Source organism: Pleurodeles waltl, chromosome 1_1 (assembly GCF_031143425.1).
Source record: "Pleurodeles waltl isolate 20211129_DDA chromosome 1_1, aPleWal1.hap1.20221129, whole genome shotgun sequence".
NCBI lineage: Eukaryota > Metazoa > Chordata > Amphibia > Caudata > Salamandridae > Pleurodeles > Pleurodeles waltl.
In genome coordinates, this window is record NC_090436.1 from 4213614 (window position 1) to 4236338 (window position 22725).

A 22725-nucleotide genomic window follows, 5' to 3' on the forward strand; every position below is an offset into this window, starting at 1 on the left:
AATAAGGGATAACTGGACCTTACACAAGGTGTAAGTACCTATGGTACCCACTACAAGCCAGACCAGCCTCATACAGTCATGCCCTTCAATGTCTTGTTAAATCTCTCAACAAGACCATTGGTTTGTGGATGGTATGGTGAACCCACACTCATTCCACATGTGTTTCAGGTAAGCTGACTTGAAGTTGGTACCTCTGTCAGAAACCACCTCCTTAGGGAATCCCACTCTGGTAAAAATACCAATGAGTGCCTTGGCTACTGCAGGGGCAGTAGTGGCCCTAAGGGGAATTGCTTCAAGGTACCTAGTAGCATGATCCACTACTACTAGGATATACTGATTCCCTGATGCTGTGGGAGGTTCAAGTGGACCCACTATGTCCACTCCCACTCTTTCAAAGGGGACCCCCACCACTGGTAGTGGAATGAGGGGGGCCTTTGGATGGCCACCTGTCTCACCACTGGTTTGACAGGTGGCACAGGAGGCACAAAACTCCTTTACCTTCTGGGACATATTGGGCCAATAGAAATGGTTGACTAACCTCTCCCATGTCTTGGTTTGTCCCAAATACCCAGCAAGGGGAATGTCATAGGCTAAGGTTAGAATGAACCCCCTAAACCCCTGAGGCACTACCAATCTGCTAGTGACACCAGGTTTGGGATCTCTTGCCTCAGTGTAAAGGAGTCCATCTTCTCAATAGACCCTGTGGGTTCCACTGACATTTCCTTTTTCTTGTTCAGCAGCTTGCTGCCTTAGGCCTTCAAGAGAGGGACAGGTTTCTTGCCTCTTGCACAGCTGTTCCCTTGAGGGTCCCATTGGGCCCAAGAGCTCAACCTGATAAGGTTCTAACTCTATAGGCTCAGTTCCCTCAGGGGATAGAACTTCTTCCTGAGAAGAGAGGTTCTTTTTCTTTTGCTGTGTTGAAGCTGGTTCCCCAGTCTTCTTTCCTTTTCTCTTGGAGGGTTGGGCCCTTTTTCCAGGCTCCAACACCACTTTTTCACCCTGAGCCTTGCACTGTGCCCTTGTCTTGACACACACCAGTTCAGGGATACCCAGCATGGCTGCATGGGTTTTGAGTTCTACCTCAGCCCATGCAGAGGACTCCAGGTCATTTCCAAGCAAACAGTCTACAGGGATATTTGAGGAGACCACCACCTGTTTCAGGCCAGTGACCCCTCCCCATTCTAAAGTTACCATAGCCATGGGATGTACTTTAGTTTGATTGTCAGCATTGGTGACTGGATAAGTTTGTCCAGTCAGGTATTGACCAGGGGAAACCAGTGTTCAATGGCATGTGTAGCTGCAGATACACATGTTGTGCATAGCCCGCCATCTGGTGTTGGGTCGGAGTGTTACAAGTTGTTTTTCTTACGAAGAAGTCTTTCGAGTCACGAGACCGAGGGACTCCTCCTCTTTTGCTTCCATTGCGCATGGGCGTCGACTCCATCTTCGATTGTTTTCTTTCCGCCATCGGGTTCGGACGTGTTCCTTTTCGCTCCGGGTTTCGGGACGGAAAGATAGTAAAAACTTCGGAAAATTACGTCGGTATTGTTGCGTTCGGGATCGGGTTAGATAGAATCGACATCGAATCGTGAAGAGCTCCGGTAGCCCTTCGGGGTAATTTCGATCCCCCGTCGGGGCCTGGTCGGCCTGACCGCGTGTAACATCGAGGCTGATGGAACGGACCCCGTTCTGATTCTGTCCTAAATGCCACAACAAATACCCATATACAGACCAACACTTGGTCTGTAACTTGTGCCTGTCGCCCGAGCACAAGGAAGAAACTTGTGAGGCCTGTCGTGCGTTTCGATCCCGAAAAACGCTCCGTGACCGGCGAGCCAGAAGATTACAGATGGCGTCCACGCCGACAGGACACCGAGAATTCGAAGAACAAGGAGAAGAAGAGGAAGCCTTCTCCATCCATGAATCGGACTCGGAGGAATTCGACGTCCAAGAAACAGTGAGTAAGACAGCACACAAGAAAACAGACAAGGCCCAGGGAACGCCACTGCCAACAAGCCATGGCTCAACCCATAAAGTCGGTGACCGCCCATCGGCACCGAAAAAGGCCGAACTAGTGCCAAGGTCGTCCGACTCGGGTCGAGACACAGGGACGCAGCAATCTCGGGACCGAGAAAGTGCTGCCGAAAAAGATCGACGCCGAGACAGCAGAGCCGAAGCTGCTCGACGCAGAGACAGCGGCACCGAGGAAGATCGACGCCGAGACGTTTCGACTCCAAAAAAGAGAAAAGTCGCCTCGGAGCCGAAAACGAGTAAGGACATAGTTTCGGTGCCGAAACGACCGGCAACCGATCCAACTACCAGCTCATATTCAGAGGAGCAATCACTGTCCTCTCAAATGCGCAAACATAGATTCGAGGAAGAGTTACAGACCACTGAAGTAGACCACACTCAAAAGCGGATCTTCATACAGAGTGGAACAGGGAAGATCAGCACCCTTCCCCCTATTAGGAGAAAAAGGAGACTTGAGTTCCAAACACAGGAACAAGCACCACAAACAAAAGTGGTGAAGAAGGTAACTCCGCCACCCTCTCCTCCACCTGTAACTCACATATCACCGGCACAGACTCCGTCACACTCACCGGCTCACACCACCATGAGGCAAGATGACCAGGACGCTTGGGACCTATACGACGCCCCAGTGTCAGACAACAGTCCGGAGGCGTATCCTACCAAGCCCTCACCACCAGAGGACAGCACAGCGTATGCACAGGTGGTAGCTAGGGCAGCAGAGTTCCATAACGTGTCGCTACACTCGGAACCTGTCGAGGATGACTTCCTTTTCAACACCCTCTCCTCCACCCATAGCACCTACCAGAGCCTGCCTATGCTCCCAGGAATGCTAAGGCACGCAAAGCAAATCTTCAAAGAGCCTGTCAAGAGTAGAGCAATAACACCAAGGGTGGAAAAAAAATATAAAGCACCGCCCACGGACCCTGCTTTCATCACCTCACAACTGCCACCAGATTCAGTTGTAGTAGGGGCAGCTCGCAAGAGAGCCAACTCTCAGACATCAGGCGATGCACCACCTCCGGATAAAGAAAGCCGCAAGTTCGACGCAGCTGGAAAAAGGGTCGCAGTACAAGCTGCAAACCAGTGGCGCATCGCTAACTCTCAAGCGCTCCTAGCGCGATATGACAGAGCCCATTGGGACGAGATGCAGCACCTCATCGAGCATCTACCCAAAGATTTACAAAAAAGGGCGAAACAAGTGGTTGAGGAGGGACAAAACATCTCCATTAACCAAATACGCTCCTCTATGGATGCAGCGGACACATCTGCAAGAACAATAAACACAGCAGTAACCATAAGAAGGCATGCGTGGTTACAAACATCTGGCTTTAAACCGGAGATACAGCAAGCGGTGCTCAATATGCCATTCAATGAGCAACAATTGTTCGGACCAGAAGTGGACACGGCAATTGAGAAGCTAAAAAAAGACACTGACACAGCCAAGGCCATGGGCGCACTCTATTCCCCGCAAAGCAGAGGCACTTTCGGCACCTTCCGCAAAACAACCTTCAGAGGGGGGTTTCGGGGTCAGGCCACACAAGCCAGTACCTCACATTCAACACAGTCTACCTACCAGGGACAGTACCAAAGGGGAGGCTTTCGGGGCCAGTACAGAGGAGGACAATTCCCTAGAAACAGGGGAAAATTCCAAAGCCCAAAAACACCTGCAAACAAACAGTGACTTACAGGTCACTCATCCCCTCCACACAACACCAGTGGGGGGAAGAATAAGTCAGTATTACCAATCTTGGGAGGAAATAACAACAGACACTTGGGTCTTAGCAATTATCCAACATGGTTATTGCATAGAATTTCTCCAAATCCCTCCAAATATACCACCAAAAACACAGAATATATCAAAACAGCATTCAGACCTCCTGGAAATAGAAGTTCAAGCATTACTGCAAAAGAACGCAATAGAACTGGTACCATGTACACAAATAAACACAGGAGTTTACTCACTGTACTTTCTAATACCAAAAAAGGACAAAACACTGAGACCAATCCTAGATCTCAGAACACTAAACACCTACATCAAATCAGAACACTTTCACATGGTCACGCTACAAGAAGTGTTACCATTGCTAAAGCAACAAGACTACATGACAACCTTAGATCTCAAAGACGCGTATTTCCACATACCGATACATCCCTCGCACAGGAAATACCTAAGGTTCGTATTCAAGGGAATACATTACCAATTCAAAGTATTGCCGTTCGGTATAACAACCGCACCAAGAGTCTTTACAAAATGCCTAGCAGTAGTGGCTGCACACATCAGAAGGCAGCAGATACACGTATTCCCGTATCTAGACGACTGGCTAATCAAGACCAACTCACTGACAAGGTGCTCACACCACACAAAAAATGTCATACAAACCCTCTACAAACTCGGTTTCTCCGTCAACTATGCAAAGTCACACATTCTGCCGTGCAAAGTACAGCAATACTTAGGAGCGACAATAGACACAACAAAAGGAATAGCCACTCCAAGTCCTCAAAGGGTTCAAAAATTCCTAAAAGTTATACAAACCATGTATCCAACACAAAAAATACAGGCAAACATGGTATTACAACTCCTAGGCATGATGTCCTCATGCATAGCCATTGTCCCAAACGCAAGACTGCACATGAGGCCCTTACAACAGTGCCTAGCATCACAATGGTCACAAGCACAGGGTCACCTTCTAGATCTGGTGTTGATAGACCGCCAAACATACATCTCGCTTCTATGGTGGAACAGTATAAATTTAAGCAAGGGGCGGCCTTTCCAAAACCCGTGCCACAATACGTAATAACAACAGATGCTTCCATGACAGGGTGGGGAGCACACCTCAATCAACACAGCATCCAAGGACAATGGGACGTACATCAAACAAAGCTGCATATAAATCACCTCGAACTGCTAGCAGTTTTCCTAGCGTTAAAAGCATTCCAACCCATCATAACCCACAAGTACATTCTTGTCAAAACAGACAACATGACAACAATGTATTATCTAAACAAACAGGGGGGGACACACTCGACTCAGCTGTGCCTCCTGGCACAAAGAATATGGCAATGGGCAATTCACAACCACATTCGCCTAATAGCACAGTTTATTCCAGGGATCCAGAATCAACTTGCAGACAATCTCTCTCGAGATCACCAACAGGTCCACGAATGGGAAATTCACCCCCAAATTCTAAACACTTACTTCAAAATTTGGGGAACACCTCAAATAGACTTATTTGCAACAAAGGAGAACGCAAAATGCCAAAACTTCGCATCCAGGTACCCACACAGGCAGTCTCAAGGCAATGCCCTATGGATGAACTGGTCAGGGATATTTGCGTACGCTTTTCCCCCCTCTCCCTCTCCTTCCATATCTAGTAAACAAATTGAGTCAAAACAAACTCAAACTCATACTAATAGCACCAACATGGGCAAGACAACCCTGGTACACAACACTACTAGACCTGTCAGTAGTACCCCATGTCAAGTTACCCAACAGGCCAGATCTGTTAACACAACACAAACAACAGATCAGGCATCCAAACCCAGCATCGCTGAATCTAGCAATCTGGCTCCTGAAATCCTAGAATTCGGACATTTAAACCTCACACAAGAATGTATGGAAGTCATAAAGCAAGCTAGAAGACCATCCACTAGACACTGCTATGCAAGCAAATGGAAAAGGTTTGTTTGCTACTGCCATAATAATCAAGTTCAACCATTACACGCATCTCCAAGGGATGTAGTGGGTTACTTACTACACTTACAAAAATCAAATTTGGCCTTCTCTTCCATTAAGATACACCTCGCAGCAATATCTGCATACCTGCAGATTACCCATTCAACTTCACTTTTTAGGATACCTGTCATTAAAGCGTTTATGGAAGGCCTGAAAAGAATTATACCACCAAGGACACCACCTGTTCCTTCATGGAACCTCAACATCGTCTTAACAAGACTCATGGGGCCACCATTTGAACCCATGCATTCTTGCGAAATACAATTCTTAACCTGGAAAGTTGCATTTCTCATTGCCATCACATCTCTAAGAAGAGTAAGTGAAATTCAGGCGTTTACAATACAAGAACCTTTTATCCAAATACACAAAAATAAGGTAGTCCTAAGAACCAATCCTAAATTTCTACCAAAGGTTATTTCACCGTTCCACTTAAATCAAACGGTAGAACTACCAGTGTTCTTCCCACAGCCAAACTCGGTAGCTGAAAGGGCACTACATACATTAGACATCAGAAGAGCACTAATGTACTACATTGACAGAACAAAAGAAATCAGAAAAACAAAACAACTGTTTATTGCATTTCAAAAACCTCATACAGGAAACCCAATATCAAAACAGGGTATAGCCAGATGGATAGTTAAGTGCATCCAAATCTGCTACCTTAAAGCAAAAAGGGAGCTGCCCATTACACCAAGGGCACACTCAACCAGAAAGAAAGGCGCTAGCATGGCCTTCCTAGGGAATATTCCAATGCACAAGATATGTAAGGCAGCCACATGGTCTACGCCTCACACATTTACTAAGCACTACTGTGTAGACGTGCTATCCGCACAACAAGCCACAGTAGGTCAAGCCGTACTAAGAACTTTATTTCAGACTACTTCCACTCCTACAGGCTGAGCCACTGCTTTTGGGTAGATAACTGCTTACTAGTCTATGCACAGCATGTGTATCTGCAGCTACACATGCCACCGAACAGAAAATGTCACTTACCCAGTGTACATCTGTTCGTGGCATTAGTCGCTGCAGATTCACATGTGCCCACCCGCCTCCCCGGGAGCCTGTAGCCGTTTGGAAGTTATCTTCAACATTTGTACATTTGTAAATATATTACTTAAAACTTAATTGCTACATACTTATTCACTCCATTGCATGGGCACTATTACTAACACACACAACTCCTACCTCACCCTCTGCGGGGAAAACAATCGAAGATGGAGTCGACGCCCATGCGCAATGGAAGCAAAAGAGGAGGAGTCCCTCGGTCTCGTGACTCGAAAGACTTCTTCGAAGAAAAACAACTTGTAACACTCCGACCCAACACCAGATGGCGGGCTATGCACAACATGTGAATCTGCAGCGACTAATGCCACGAACAGATGTACACTGGGTAAGTGACATTTTCATTCTCTGTCACCATGGTGACACTGGCACCTGTATCCCTCTGGGCCTCTACTCTAGTCCCATTAATAAAGAGCTGCTGCCTGTATTTTTGCCTGTTAGGCGGTCAGGCAGCTAGTGTGGCTAAGTCCACCCCACCCTCAGAGACTAATGTAGCTTCAGTATGGACCCTGATTTGCTCTGGGCACACTGTTGATCCCATCTGGAGACTGACTGACTATTCCAGTGCTAACTGGAGTAGTAGTTGAAGTGGAACCTTTCTTGGGACAGGCCTTGTCTCCAGTTTGGTGTCCATGCTGACTACAGCTGCGACACCAGGCCTTTTTGGGATCAAAGTCTTTACCCTTGTACCCATATGAGGATTGTGAAGAGGCTTTGGACCCACCCTCCTGTGCAGGTTTTTGGGGCCCTGTAGAAGACTCTCTACTTTTTCCCTTGGATGTCTCAACACTCTTCCCCTGGGGAGGCTTTGTGACCCCTTTCTTTTGGTCACCCCCTGTGGAAGTCTTGGTCACCCTTGCCTTGACCCAGTGGTCTACCTTCTTTCCCAATTCTTGAAGAGAAATTGGACCTAGGTCTACCAGATGCTGGTGCAGTTTATCATTGAAACAATTACTTAAAAGGTGTTCTTTCATAAACAAATTATATAGCCCTTTATAATCATTTACACCACTGCCATTAATCCAACCATCTAGTGTTTTGACTGAGAAGTGAACAAAATCAACCCAGGTCTGGCTCTAGGGTTTTTGAGCCCCCCTGAACCTAATCCTGTACTCCTCAGTTGAGAAGCCAAAGCCCTCAATCAGGGTACCCTTCATGAGGTCATAGGATTCTGCATCTTTTCCAGAGAGTGTGAGGAGTCTATCCCTACACTTTCCAGTGAACATTTCCCAAAGGAGAGCACCCTAGTGAGATCTGTTTACTTTTCTGGTTGCAGAAGCCCTCTCAAAAGCTGTGAACCATTTGTGATGTCATCACCATCTTCATATTTTGTTACAATGCCTTTGGGGATTTTTAGCATGTCAGTAGTTTCTCTGACCCTATTTATGTTGCTGCCACCATTGATGGGAGCTAAACCCATCTCTTGTCTTTCCCTCTCTATGGCTAGGAGCTGTCTCTCTAAAGCCAATCTTTTGGCCATCCTGGCTAGCAGGAGGTCATCTTCATTGAGGCTGCCCTCAATGCTTTCAGAGCTGTTGGACTCCCCTGTGGGAGAAGCAGCATCTCTGACTATCACTTTTGGAGTCAGGGTTTAAGAAACCCTGGGCTCCCTATCTAGGACAGGAGGGAGGGAATTATCATCCAGGTCACTATTTTCCCCCTCTGTAAGGTTGTCTTAAGAGGGGTTTTCTCTAGCAAACTCTGCCAAAAGCTCCTGGAGCAGTACTTTGGTAGGGTTTGGTCCAGTTTTTATAATTTTTATTTTACAGAGAGTCCTTAACTCTGACATCCTAAGATGCAGGTAAGGGGTGAGGTTGAGCTCCACCACCATCTCTTCTGTGCTAGACATTATTTCTCTAAACGTTGGGATACTTTTTAAGAATCTAAAACTATTTCTAGAACTTAATCCAAACTTTTAAACTCTAAAAGAAATGCTAACAGGGACTAACACAAGGCCCTAGCAGGACTTCTAAAAAATTTTGAAAAATAGTTCAAATTCAAAAATCAGTTTCGAATGACATATTTTGGAATTTAGTCATGTGATCAGGTATTGGCTGAGTAGTCCAGCAAATGCAAAGTCTTAGACCCCACCGCTGATCCACCAATGTAGGAAGTTGGCTCTGTATATACTATTTCAAAGTAAGAAATAGTGTGCACAGAGTCCAAGGGTTCTCCTTAGAGGTAAGATAGTGGCAAAAGTAGATAATTCTAATGCTCTAATTTGTGGTAGTGTGGTCGAGCAATAGGCTTATCAGAGGGTAGCGTTAAGCATTTGTTGTTCACACACAGGCATTAAATGAGGCACACACACTCAGACTTCCTCCTTAGATACTTTGGGAACTTTGAATGAAAACAATATCCATGTACAGTCTTTTGTAAAAATGACAATAAGCTATTTTCAAAGTGGACACTGCAAAAATCAACAGTTCCTGGGGGAGGTAAGTAAAGGTTAGATTAGGAGGTAAGTAAAACACTTACAAGTCTCAGTTCTGGGGCATAGGCAGCCCGTCGTTGGGGCACAAGGGGGGCTTCTTGGGGCAGCCACCACCTGGGCAAGGGTCGTCTGGGGATTACTCCTGCGTCGAAGTTCGGTTCCTTCAGGTCCTGGGGGCTGCGGGTGCATTGTTGGTTCCAGGCGTTGGGTCCCTTGTTACAGGCAGTCGCGGTCAGGGGGAGCCTCTGGATTCTCTGCAAGCGTCACTGTGGGGGCTCAAGGGGGTTGTCTCTGGTTACTCATAGGCTCGCAGTCGCCGGGGAGTCGGGTGCAGAGTGTAGAGTCTCACGCTTCCGGCGGGAAACGTGAAGTCCTTGGAAGTTGCTTCTTTGTTGCAAAGAAGTAGCTGGTTTTGAACAGGGCCACTGTTCACAGGAGTTTCTTGGTCCTGTAGTCCACTGAGGCTTCAGTGGTTGCTGGTTCCTGTCGGATGCGTCGCTGGAGCTGGTTTTCGAAGTTGGAGACAGACCGGTAGGGCTGGGGCCAAATCAGTTGTCGTCTTCCTCCTTCTCTGCAGGCTTGTAGGTCAGCAGTCCTTCTTCTTTCTTCATGATTTCCTGGGATCTGGGGACCCCCTAAATACTGAATTTAGGGGTGTGTTTAGGTCTGGGAGGGCAGTAGCCAATGGCTACTGTCCTTGAGGGTGGCTACACCCTCTTTGTGCCTCCTCCCTGTGGGGAGGGGGGCACATCCCTAATCCTATTGGGGGAATCCTCCAAACTCAAGATGGAGGATTTCTCAAGGCAGGGGGTCACCTCAGCTCAAGACACCTTAGGGGCTGTCCTGACTGGTGGGTGATGACTCCTTGTTTTTCTCATTATCTCCTCCAGCCTTGCCGCCAAAAGTGGGGGCAGTGGACGGAGGGGCGGGCATCTCCACTAGCTGGGATGCCCTGGGGCGCTGTAACAAAAGGGGTGAGCCTCTGAGGCTCACCGCCAGGTGTTAGAGTTCCTGCAGGGGGAGGTGAGAAGCACCTCCACCCAGTACAGGCTTTGTTCCTGGCCACAGAGTGACAAAGTCACTCTCCCCATGTAGCCAGCAACATGTCTGGTGTGTGGCAGGCTGGCAGGAACTGGTCAGTCTAGCACTAGGAATCGGACTGGTATTCAGGGGGCATCTCTAAGATGCCCTCTGGGTGTATGTTACAATAAATTGCACACTGGCATCAGTGTGTATTTATTGTGCTGAGAAGTTTGATACCAAACTTCCCAGTTTTCAGTGTAGCCATTATGGAACTGTGGAGTTCTTGTTGGACAAACTCCCAGACCATATACTCTTATGGCTACCCTGCACTTACAATGTCTAAGGTTGTGCTTGGACACTGTAGGGGCATAGTGCTCATGCACATATGCCCTCACCTGTGGTATAGTGCACCCTGCCTTAGGGCTGTAAGGCCTGCTAGAGGGGTTACTTACCTATGCCACACGCAGTGTGAGGTTGGCATGGCACTCTGAGGGGAGTGCCTTGTCGACTTAGTCATTTTCTCCCCACCAGCATACACAAGCTGTGAAGCAGTGTGCATGTGCTGAGTGAGGGGTCCCTAGGGTGGCATAAGACCTGCTGCAGCCCTTAGAGACCTTCCCTGGCATCAGGGCCCTTGGTACCAGGGGTACCAGTTACAAGGGACTTACCTGTGTGCCAGGGTTGTGGCAATTGTGGAGACAAAGGTACAGTTTAGGGAAAGAACACTGGTGCTGGGGTCTGGTTAGCAGGGTCCCAGCACACTTTCAAATCATAACTTAGCATCAGCAAAGACAAAAAGTTAGGGGGTAAACATGCCAAGGAGAGGCATTACCTTACAGTGGTACTCTGAAGGTATGGTGTGTTGTACCTGGGCACAGGTGAAATGGTGACCTGTACCTAGGCACAGGTGAGTTTCACTGATAGTAGTACATTGATGATATGTTGTGGCACATTGAAGGTATGGTGATGTACCTCGGCACAGGTGGGATGATGGGCTGTACCTCGGCACAGGTGGGATGGTGTGCTGTACCTCGGCACAGGTGGGATGGTGTGCTGTACCTCGGCGCAGGTGGGATGGTGTGCTGTACCTCGGCGCAGGTGGGATGGTGTGCTGTACCTCGGCGCAGGTGGGATGGTGTGCTGTACCTCGGCACAGGTGGGATGGTGTGCTGTACCTCGGCACAGGTGGGATGGTGTGCTGTACCTCGGCACAGGTGGGATGGTGTGCTGCACCTGGGCACAGGTGGGATGATGGGCTGTACCTGGGCACAGGTGAGATGGTGTGCTGTACCTGGGCACAGGTGAGATGGTGTGCTGTACCTGGGCACAGGTGAGATGGTGTGCTGTACCTGGGCACAGGTGAGATGGTGTGCTGTACCTGGGCACAGGTGAGATGGTGTGCTGTACCTGGGCACAGGTGAGATGGTGTGCTGCACCTGGGCACAGGTGAGATGGTGTGCTGCACCTGGGCACAGGTGAGATGGTGTGCTGCACCTGGGCACAGGTGAGATGGTGTGCTGCACCTGGGCTCAGGTGAGATGGTGTGCTGCACCTGGGCTCAGGTGAGATGGTGTGCTGCACCTGGGCACAGGTGAGATGGTGTGCTGCACCTGGGCTCAGGTGAGATGGTGTGCTGCACCTGGGCACAGGTGAGATGGTGTGCTGCACCTGGGCACAGGTGAGATGGTGTGCTGCACCTGGGCACAGGTGAGATGGTGTGCTGCACCTGGGCACAGGTGAGATGGTGTGCTGCACCTGGGCACAGGTGAGATGGTGTGCTGCACCTGGGCACAGGTGAGATGGTGTGCTGCACCTGGGCACAGGTGAGATGGTGTGCTGCACCTGGGCACAGGTGAGATGGTGTGCTGCACCTGGGCTCAGGTGAGATGGTGTGCTGCACCTGGGCTCAGGTGAGATGGTGTGCTGCACCTGGGCTCAGGTGAGATGGTGTGCTGCACCTGGGCTCAGGTGAGATGGTGTGCTGCACCTGGGCACAGGTGAGATGGCGTGCTGCACCTGGGCACAGGTGAGATGGCGTGCTGCACCTGGGCACAGGTGAGATGGCGTGCTGCACCTGGGCACAGGTGAGATGGCGTGCTGCACCTGCGCACAGGTGAGTTACACTGATAGTGGTACATTGAAGGTATGGTGAGATGGTGTGCTGTACTTGGTCACAGGTGAGATGACGTGCTGTATCTGGGCACAGGTGAGAGTATGCGCTTTACTTGATACAGATGACAGTGAGATGTGCCACACATTACCAGAATGAGATGAGCTGCTGTGTCTGGTGAGACATTTTTACAGTGTGATGTGTACATTTGTGATGCTTAGAAAGTGTGACTTTGTGCCTGAGCTGGGTGAGAAGTGTCACGCGGCATCCTGAGACCCCTGTCCTGACTTTCTGGTCTCTCTGCAGTTGATGGTCACCTCCACAAGGCAGTCAGCATCAGGACCATCACCTACATCCTTGAGGACCTGTCCCTGTTTGGTGAGGATCAACCGGTCGAGAGCCTGCAGCTGTTTGAGGTGAGGGCTGCTCAGGGGAGGTGGTAACAGGTGGTGCTTTGATGCAGATGTTAATGGCAGTAACTTGTCTGTCAGCTGCTGAAAGACCCCTCCTCCCCCTCCACTGGCCGGGGCCGGAGGGTATTCAGCAGTAGCCTCAGGATGGTGGTGGCCCTCAGGCTCGAGTCAGTTCATGTCCTGAGATTCCTAGAATGTGAAAGAGTAAGTGACCATGCCCGGGTCCTGGTTTCGCTCTTCATGCTGAGGCAATTGTTGGCATTTACCTCTTGGCTCTGAAGCTTTCAGGCCCCCAAGAAAAAAAAAATGATGCCCTTTGCTATGCAGAACACCGTATTTAGCAGTGGCGACGTTATTTCTATCCTTGCGTCTGTCGCACTTGTGTTTTTGTGTTTCTCAGTACGTTGGACTGTAGTTCAGAGGCAGCCTGTAGTCTCATTGGGCTCTGGGGAAGGTTTACTCAGCTAAATTTGTGGGGGATCCATCGGACATGTGTCTCTCTCCCATGTTCCCCCCTGTTTTTGGCTGCATGCCTGAGCCCACGTGAAGGCTCACTAACCCAGCATAGGTGGGCCCAGTGCCGTCCGTGTCTGCGTAACTTTTATAGGCTTTAAGGGTGATGGTACCTACAGCTTGGTACCTCAGTTTGGCTAGGTCTTCATTCAATCTTATGTGGGTAGATGTAAGCATGAAGTTGAGGAGCCTGGTTTAGAGTTTGGCAGACGGGTTACTCAGCGACAAACGTGACAGATCCCCGCCCGCTGTATTACAATTCCCATAGGATATGATGTAATCGTAATAGAGTGGACGGGGTATCCGTCACGCTTGTGACTGAGTAATCCCATCTTGGAAGCGACTGTGCGCTGCATAGTTGCGGGATCTGGCGATAATTCACCTTTGTGTGTGAGGGTAAAGGAGCATCTTTGCGTACGGTTCATGGAACAGGGTCAGCCCATAGGTTTGTAACTGTGGCAGCCTGTAGTTCCATAAAGAGATGCATTTCAGTTTCACCCAGTGTAGACGATTACCCAGAATGATTTGTTGTTGACTCCAGCTTGTTACATGAGATGGGAGAGCTCATGTTCTGCACTGTTTTATTTTTGCTTTCTTCATTTCAAGTCTGGCCATGTGATGGCTTTGTTGGCCATCTGAGATTTAACTTTATCATTTTTTAATTGACTGGCCACAATTTTAAGATTTTAAAACACCACAATTGGTGGTTGTGCTTTCAGTGTTTTGACCCCTAAAATCTGGAATTAATTACAGTGGAACTCCAGCTAGCCCCCTCCAAGTGATTACCAGGAAAAAATTGAAAACTTGGTAGTTTGGATCTAGATGAAACCCTCTCTGTGTGCACCCCTTTGACTCTTACACGCATTGGTCTCCCCCCCATTGACTCTTATACGTATGGGCCTCCCCCCACCCCATTGAATCTTACAAGCATGGGCCTCCCCCCCACCCCTTTGACTCTTACATGCAAGTGCCTCCCCCCCATTGACTCTTACACGCATGGGCCTCCCCCACCCCATTGAATCTTACACACATAGGCCTCTCCCCCATTGACTCTTACACGCATAGGCCTCTCCCCCATTGACTCTTATACGCATGGGCCTCTCCCCCATTGATTCTTACACTCATGGGCTCCCCCTTGACTCTTACACGCATGGCCCTCCCCCCCATTGACTCTTACAAGCATGGGCCTCCCCCCTTTGACTCTTACAATCATGCCCCCCCCCCCCCCATTGACTCTTACAAGCATGGGCCTCGCCCCCCCATTGACTCTTACAAGCATGGGCCTCCCCCCCATTGACTCTTACACGCATGGGCCTTCCCTCCCCCCCCCCAAATTGACTCTTACACGTATGGGCCTCCCCCTATTGACTCTTACAAGCATGGGCTTCCCCCCCCCCCCCCCCCCCAATTGACTTACACGCATGGCCCTCCCCCCCATTGACTCTTACAAGCATGGGCCTCCCTGCAGAAATTCAGCCACACTCACATCTACCTTCTTTCCTTCTTTTCTCCTTTCCTTCCCTATTTATTTATTTCCTCTTCTTTCTTTCTTGACTTCTTTCCTTTCTCTTTCTTCCTCCTTTCTTTGCTTCTTTCTCGAACTTTCTCCTTTCTTTCTCTGTCGCTTTCTCTTTTTCTTCATGCAGAGTGACCTGGGAAGGACAGGTCAGATCTTTGGGCACATTGTGGAAGGGCGTGGGTGTAGCGCTCTAACAGACCGCTAGAGTTCTTTCTTTTTTTCATTCTTTCGTTCTTTCTTTCATTTTATCTTCTTCCTCCACAGAACTCGCTCTATGTTAGCTCCAGTGGCGGAGTGGTGCAGATGAATCTGACAGACTGCGAGAGGCACAATAGCTGCAGAAAATGCATTCTGTCGCGAGACCCCGCGTGCGCGTGGAGTGTGTCCGACAATACGTGTGTGGAGCACAGACGGCGGCAATGGTGAGCACAGCTTGCATTGTGTATGCATTGAGTGTTTGCTGCATGGGACGAGCGGTGAATGCACGCTGCAAGGAGAGGGTGACATTGGGTATCAAGACCCTGCGTGCGTGTGGAGTGCGTCCGCCAATACGTGTGTGGAGCACAAACGGTGACAGTGGTGAGCACAGCTTGCATTGTGTATGCATTGAGTGTTTGCTGCATGGAGAGGAGGGTATTGGGTTTCGAGACCCTGCATATGCCAATAGTACATGTGTGGAGCACAGACGGCGGCAGTGGTGAGTACAGCTTGCATTTTGTATGTATCGAGTGTTTGCTGCATGGGACAGGCAGTGAATGCACACTACATGGAGAGAGCGCCATTCTGTCTCAAGACCCCGCATGACTCTGGGGCATGGAAGTGGGCAGACGGTGGCACAACTCTGAGCCTGTCATGTGCAGAAGAGACCGTGGTATGGTTTTGCGTGTACGTTGTACTGGGAGGGCAAGTGGTTGGACAGTGAGTGTTTACCAGATAGTTGGACAGCCTTGCATGTGTGCTGCAGGGGACCAGAAGCATCTTTGTCTTGGCCCTGACATACTGTGCCTTTCTTTCAGGTTACTTCAGGACATTGAGTTTGGGAATATCTCCACACTTTGCCCTGCTGAGAAAGGTAGGTGAGAATGAACTTTAAGGTAGTGGTGCTTTGAGTGTCAGTTGACTGCGGGAGGTTATTGTCCGGCTTCTAGACACGGCCTACATTTCACTGAGAGGGGATACCTAGACCTGGTATAAGGTGATAACACCATAGGTGCTCACCACACACCAGGCCAGCTTCCTACATGATGCTTTAAATACAGGGGTGTATTGTAGAAATTTTATTTGAATTCATTCCAACTTTCTGTGAAGCATCAAAGCATCCGATTATAGTTGAATTTATTCATACAGTAGGTCTTGGCATTGTGGAATCTAAGTCTGGAGTTCCAGCAAAATAGCTATTCAGATAATAAGTCACTCATTAAAACTTTGAGAGGGGAGTTTAGTTAAAGATTGTATAGGCAGCCAAACTTACATATTTTAAAACCTGGGCTTGGAATAAGAATAAACAATGTAGATCTTCCAAAATTAAGGAACACTTGGGGTCAATGAAGTCAATGAAGTTGTGCGTGGGGGGGTTGCTCGAAAAAATGCGTGAGTTGCTTGATCTTTAGTAGCACACAAGGATTTTCACTGATGAGAAGTAGATCTCACTACGGAAAAGGTTGGAGACCCCTGCTCTAGACCAGTTCATGGTAGATCTCTCAACCACTTTATGGAAGATCTCTCAACCACTTTATGGAAGATCTCTTAACCACTTCACAGCAGATCTCTAGACCACTTCATGGTAGATCTCTCAACCACATCATGGTAGCTCTCTCAACCACTTCACAGCAGCTCTCTAGACCACTTCTTGGTACATCTCTCAACCACTTCATAGCAGATCTCTAGACCACTTCACGGCAAATCTCTGAACTAGTTCATTGCAGATCTGTGAACCACTCCACAGCAGATTTGTAGAACTTCACGTCAGGTCTGTGGACCACTTCACGTCAGGTCTCTCGGCCACTTCACGGCAGGTCTCTCGGCCACTTCACGGCAGGTCTCTCGGCCACTTCACGGCAGGTCTCTCGGCCACTTCACGGCAGGTCTCTCGGCCACTTCACGGCAGGTCTCTCGGCCACTTCACGGCAGGTCTCTCGGCCACTTCACGGCAGGTCTCTCGGCCACTTCACGGCAGGTCTCTCGGCCACTTCACGGCAGGTCTCTCGGCCACTTCACGGCAGGTCTCTCGGCCACTTCACGGCAGGTCTCTCGGCCACTTCACGGCAGGTCTCTCGGCCACTTCACGGCAGGTCTCTCGGCCACTTCACGGCAGGTCTCTCGGCCACTTCACGGCAGGTCTCTCGGCCACTTCACGGCAGGTCTCTCGGCCACTTCACGGCAGGTCTCTCGGCCACTTCACGGCAGGTCTCTCGGCCACTTCACGGCAGGTCTCTCGGCCACTTCACGGCAGGTCTCTCGGCCACTTCACGGCAGGTCTCTCGGCCACTTCACGGCAGGTCTCTCGGCCACTTCACGGCAGGTCTCTCGGCCACTTCACGGCAGGTCTCTCGGCCACTTCACGGCAGGTCTCTCGGCCACTTCACGGCAGGTCTCTCGGCCACTTCACGGCAGATCTCTCGGCCACTTCACGGCAGATCTCTCGGCCACTTCACGGCAGATCTCTCGGCCACTTCACGGCAGATCTCTCGGCCACTTCACGGCAGATCTCTCGGCCACTTTACAGCAGATCTCTCGGCCACTTTACAGCAGATCTCTCGGCCACTTTACAGCAGATCTCTCGGCCACTTTACAGCAGATCTCTCGGCCACTTTACAGCAGATCTCTCGGCCACTTTACAGCAGATCTCTCGGCCACTTTACAGCAGATCTCTCGGCCACTTTACAGCAGATCTCTCGGCCACTTTACAGCAGATCTCTCGGCCACTTTACAGCAGATCTCTAGGCCACTTTACAGCAGATCTCTAGGCCACTTTACAGCAGATCTCTAGGCCACTTTACAGCAGATCTCTAGGCCACTTTACAGCAGATCTCTAGGCCACTTTACAGCAGATCTCTAGGCCACTTCACGGCAGATCTCTAGACCACTGCTAGTCACAGTAGATCTCCCGAAGTGTCTAGGCATATACAATCTGACACCCTCTTGTGGCTTTTTGAGGAAGGCATCTGCAGTGTCCCTAATGAAGGTGTCTGCCGTGACCCTAATGAATGCGTCTGCAGTGACCCTAACAAAGCCCCTACCCACTTCTAGGCCAACAAATCTATTCCCTGTACTTTCATATCCTGAAGAACTACGTTGGTTGATACTCCAATTCTGGTGACTCAATCAGTGCTTCACTTAAGAGTACTTCAAGTTGACAACTGTCCAAGAAGTCATTCTGCTGCTCTGCAGTTGGGAATATTTGGTGACCCTGCTGTTCAAGCTGACAAGAGTCCTTTAAGTTTTTACCAGATGGCTGGCAATAGCCGCAGGGCTTCTGCGCTGCCCTGGCATTCATGGCTTCCCATACCAAGATGTTAGGCAGTAGCCTAAAGCAATGCTTTGCTTACACTCAAGACGCTATGTTTCTCCCCTACCCCTTGGGATTCACAACCAGTGCCAAAAAATCCCATCTTTGCCCCCACCAGAGGTAAGCATTGATGGGAGTGACACTCAGTACACTGACTGGCACAGCCTACCCCAGCAACAAAAGTGACGGCATTTCAAAGCCCACTCTCCCTTTCACAACCGTCGTGTGTTCCAACAGTGTGAATGAGAATGAAATTTTTGGCAGTAATGGCGAGTCAACGCTCAGTTGATTCTTTGATACTTCTGAACCGAAGCTTCGCCTCTGGGTGTCCACACCCAGGATCCATGGGTAACCGTCCATGGATGAAATAGTCAGAGACACACATTGACGTTGCCCCCCCACTAGCTACGACTCGTTCCTCATGTAGTGAAGAGATTGCCACGAGCAGTAATGCGGCTGAGTCACATGACACCAAGCCAGGAACAGCAGCCGTGGTACTCAGTGTCCACCCATCTCCACAAACAGCTGCGTCGTCACCCAGATCACTTCACACAGAAGCAAGGCCAACTGCGCCAGTCCAAACTCAGGCCGGTGAGTCATAGACTTTGGCGCTGGAGATCTTAGATGTGGATTATCTGGAGCTTCCCGAGTATTCCATGAAACTCCTCCAGCGGGGCAGGAAACTGCCAGGAAGGGCACAGGTACGCTACGTGGCTAAATAGAAAACATGTTTCCATCATTGTAACAATCTTCCCAAGCAGCCCCTGCAACCTACAGTAAGACGTTCCGGCTACTTGTTGCATTTACAACGGTCTTCCATAAGGGTACATCTAACAGCTATTGTCTCCCACCTACAGACCATGAGACATCTGTCCACCTTCAAAATCCATTTATTAAAGCCTTCATGAAAGGCCTAAAAAGGGTCATCCCATCTCAGACGCCTCCAGTCTCTTCATGTGGTCTTAGCATCCCCCGTACACAACCTATGGGGACTCTCGTCCATTTCAGTTCCTTCATGAAGTGAAGTACCTCCCCTTCGAAGGGCTAACGACCTGCAAGCTTGAATGATTGTGGACACACCCAAGTGCACCAAGGTGGGGTTTTTCTTAGCACAGATCGTGGTTTTCCGCTAAAAGTTCTCTCTTCTTTACATGTAAATCAAACTCTTGTTCTCTCATCTGCAGTCAGTTGCGGAATAGATTGAACACTTCAGTAATTGTTCACTGAGAATCCTCTAAAACAGCTGAGCAGCTCTGTGTTGCTTTGGGTCAGCCCCACCTTGAATGAAGAATGCAGTGGGTTGGCTAGGACACAGAATTGATGAGCCTGGCTTCTAATGCACGACAGGACAAGACTTATCTGGGACAGTTGCAGGTAGTGATAGGGAGCAGGCAAGTAACAGGGGTTTAGGGTCTCCACTTCCAAATAAAAAAGTGTTAAGAAGTGGGACAGAACATGCAGAAGAGATGAAGGAAGAGAGGTGACCAGTGGGAAATGCAGAAATGGCAACAAAACCAGGTTTGGAGGTCTGTCGGTCTCCATTGTGTACTTCAGTCAGTGTCATTGTTTTTCCTGGGGAGAGGTGGGAACACAAACCAGAATTATGTTCCATTTTAGAAAGAAGCATCTGTACACAAAGTGAAGGAGTTCCCCTCCTTACCCATGTCTCACAGACCACCTCTGCAGTCCTGGATCCTCTGCTGTTGGGCAGGTTGTGTGGATGGATTTGGCGCGGGATGTGGCATTCATGGTCTTTTGATCACTATGATGCATTGTGTTACTTTTGCCCTGATGGTAATCCCGCTCTTTTCCTGTTCTGCAGATTCTGAGCAGCACCCCGACAAAGAAGAGGTTCTTGTCACACTTGGAGCGCGGGTGGTGCTCCCCTGCACTCCCCAGTCTGCCTGGAGCAGCTGCGAGTGGAGAACGCCAACGAATGGCACCGAGGGCTACACCTCTCGCAGCGACGGCCTGGAGTTAACTGTGAAAGAGGAGAACTTGGGAGAGTACGAGTGCCATTGCTGGGAAAACCAAGAGGGTGGCCTGGTGGCCGCCTACAGCCTGGTGACGAGCAGTGGGCAGACGCGGGCTGTTGGAAGCAGTGGGCGCACTCATGCTGTCCTGGCTGGGCTCATATGCTTTGTGGTTGGCCTGATGGTGGGCAGTGGTGCTTATGCCTTCTACCAGAGGAAGCAGCAACGTCGGTGGGAGATAAGGCAACAGAAAACTGGCCTGGACCTGATGCCATCCAACACCACCAGCTGCAGCCATGAGCCTCACACCCCAAGCTCTCCGGAGGATGAGAGGCACCCGCTGGCCACAGACAAGAAGAACGGGGGTCTGAATGGCTATACTCACTACTACATCCCTGAGAAGGACCAGGCACGCATCATCCTGTCCAACGCCCCCCTTGCCCACTGCGATGAGACCTCTATCTAGTGGCAGATGGCTTCTGTGACTCCATCAGCACTGCCGGCCATGGAGCTGGCTCAAGGTTCCCTTTGCCACGTCTCTCTGAGTCTTGGGTCTCCCACCGAGCATTAGCGCTCCCGTGAGAAGTTGGAGAGAAGAGATGGTTGTGATCGGTGGTTGGCAATGTCCAGCCACCGCGGAGTGCCCAAGACCCACAATGACTTACAGCTGCATCGCCAAGCCTGTTGACTTTGCACTCACGTTCAATAAACCCTTTCTGCGCCTCTGGCTCTCCTGACAGGAGAGCACACAAGCCATCTGCTCCTTCATCTCTTCCTCAGTTGCACTTTTTGGTGTTACGAAGCTCTGTTCCTACTGATGTTCCTGTTGAAATTCACTGGACTTGAGAACTAGTTCCTGGCCTACCTGGCGGGGTCAGAACAGATTCTGTTCCTCAGGGAAAGGAACACCCAGCATTGGGCCGGTGTCTCCGCTTAACAATGTGACGGTGCCAGCATGGCCACCTGCTGCGTGCCCCACAGCTCCTCTGCATGCATGCCATATGGGAATATATGCTGGGCCACTGAGCGGGTCAATCTATACTATACATGTAAAGCATGAAGACCCCCTGTGCCCACAACTCGCCATCTAGTTTTACCTTTCACAAGTCCTTCCTTTTCACTGATGACCACAGTGTCTTGCATTAGGTCACTGCTGGAACCCACTGCTTGTGCCTTCAACTTAGGGTGAATGGGAATAGGACCACCCAATCATTAGCAAAATGGGGTGGTCCTCTCCTTCGGTCACAGCATCATCACACAGAAGGGTGACACTGGACCCGGTGACCCTCCTGGAAAGCAACTCTGAAAGGGTGCTCCTGCTGCCTGGGCATGGGTGGGTGCCCAGCTGGGATGGCGGTCCTGCTGCCTGGGCACGGGTGGTTGCCCAGCTGGGAGGGAGCTCCTGCTGCCTGGGCACGGGTGGTTGCCCAGCTGGGAGGGAGCTCCTGCTGCTTGGGCACGGGTGGTTGCCCAGCTGGGAGGGCGCTCCTGCTGCCTGGGCACAGGTGGGTGCCCAGCTCACAGGGCGCTGCTGCTGCCTGGGCAGCCTCCCACCCTTCTCCTCTGACTCCCACCATCCGTAATCTTTACTAGCCTTCCTATGACATTGGGCTAGCCAGGTGCCTGAACACTGCCTGGCAGACCAGCCAGTTGTAGACACTGTAGATTCTGGCCTGTACATGGGTGTGCCATCACCAAAGTACACTGGAAATTGGAGGCTGCACGGAATCCGTGCGCTGAGAACCTCAGTAGTGAAAATGAGCTGCATGCCTTTGCTTGCAGAAAGAGCTGTTGTCTGGTCGTACCCAACCTGTGTGTCTGACAGATGTAAACTAAATACTTCAAAGCTGTGAATCCTGCTGGGTGTGACCAACAGCCGGTGGACTACAAGCTAAGGAGGTTCATCCTGTGATGGTGACCTGAACACCCTGTCACTGTCTGGTACTTCACAAGAACCTTCCTCTAAGAACGGAGACTTCAGAGTCGGAAGTGCTGGGACTTGGAGTCTGCCAGACATGCAAGTCCTTTTCACACGTGCCCAGTGTTTGCTGTTAATGTATGAGGGGGTGGCCCTCACCACCAGGGATCTGTGTTCATGTTTCCACATTTTTTTTACTTTGATGTTTCTAAGTTTGTAAATATATTTTATTTCTTTGTTTCCTGTTGCTCACAGGTGGTTTCTCTGTGAGGCTGGAGGGACAGCATAACTGCAGATTTAAATGTGTGTCTCATCACTGTTACAGCGCTCATGGAGTCTGTGTGAGAGCGTGTGTTTGTGTGATAATATGAACATGTTATTGTTTTCACTACCTGTTCAGTGTTTCTTGCCCTATGTGCTCATATTGATGCATCCTGGCTGTGTTATCAGCAGGGCAGAGGGTGCCCTACTACAGAGGAAGGTGGATG

The 22725-nt window shown here is 49.9% G+C and overlaps 1 protein-coding gene across 2 annotated transcripts in view; it reads left to right on the forward strand.

The window, feature by feature from the left end:
• Positions 1-22484, forward strand: part of SEMA4F (ssemaphorin 4F) — a 132408-nt gene extending 109924 nt beyond the window's left edge. For both annotated transcript variants that reach the window (XM_069202859.1, XM_069202933.1), the window contains 4 exons: positions 12700-12809; positions 15103-15260; positions 15855-15910; positions 20169-22484. In XM_069202859.1, coding sequence (XP_069058960.1) covers positions 12700-12809; positions 15103-15260; positions 15855-15910; positions 20169-20785 — 941 coding nt within the window. In that variant the 3' untranslated portion in view covers positions 20786-22484. The remainder of the gene's footprint in view (positions 1-12699; positions 12810-15102; positions 15261-15854; positions 15911-20168) is intronic.
• The last annotated feature ends 241 nt before the right edge of the window (positions 22485-22725 follow it).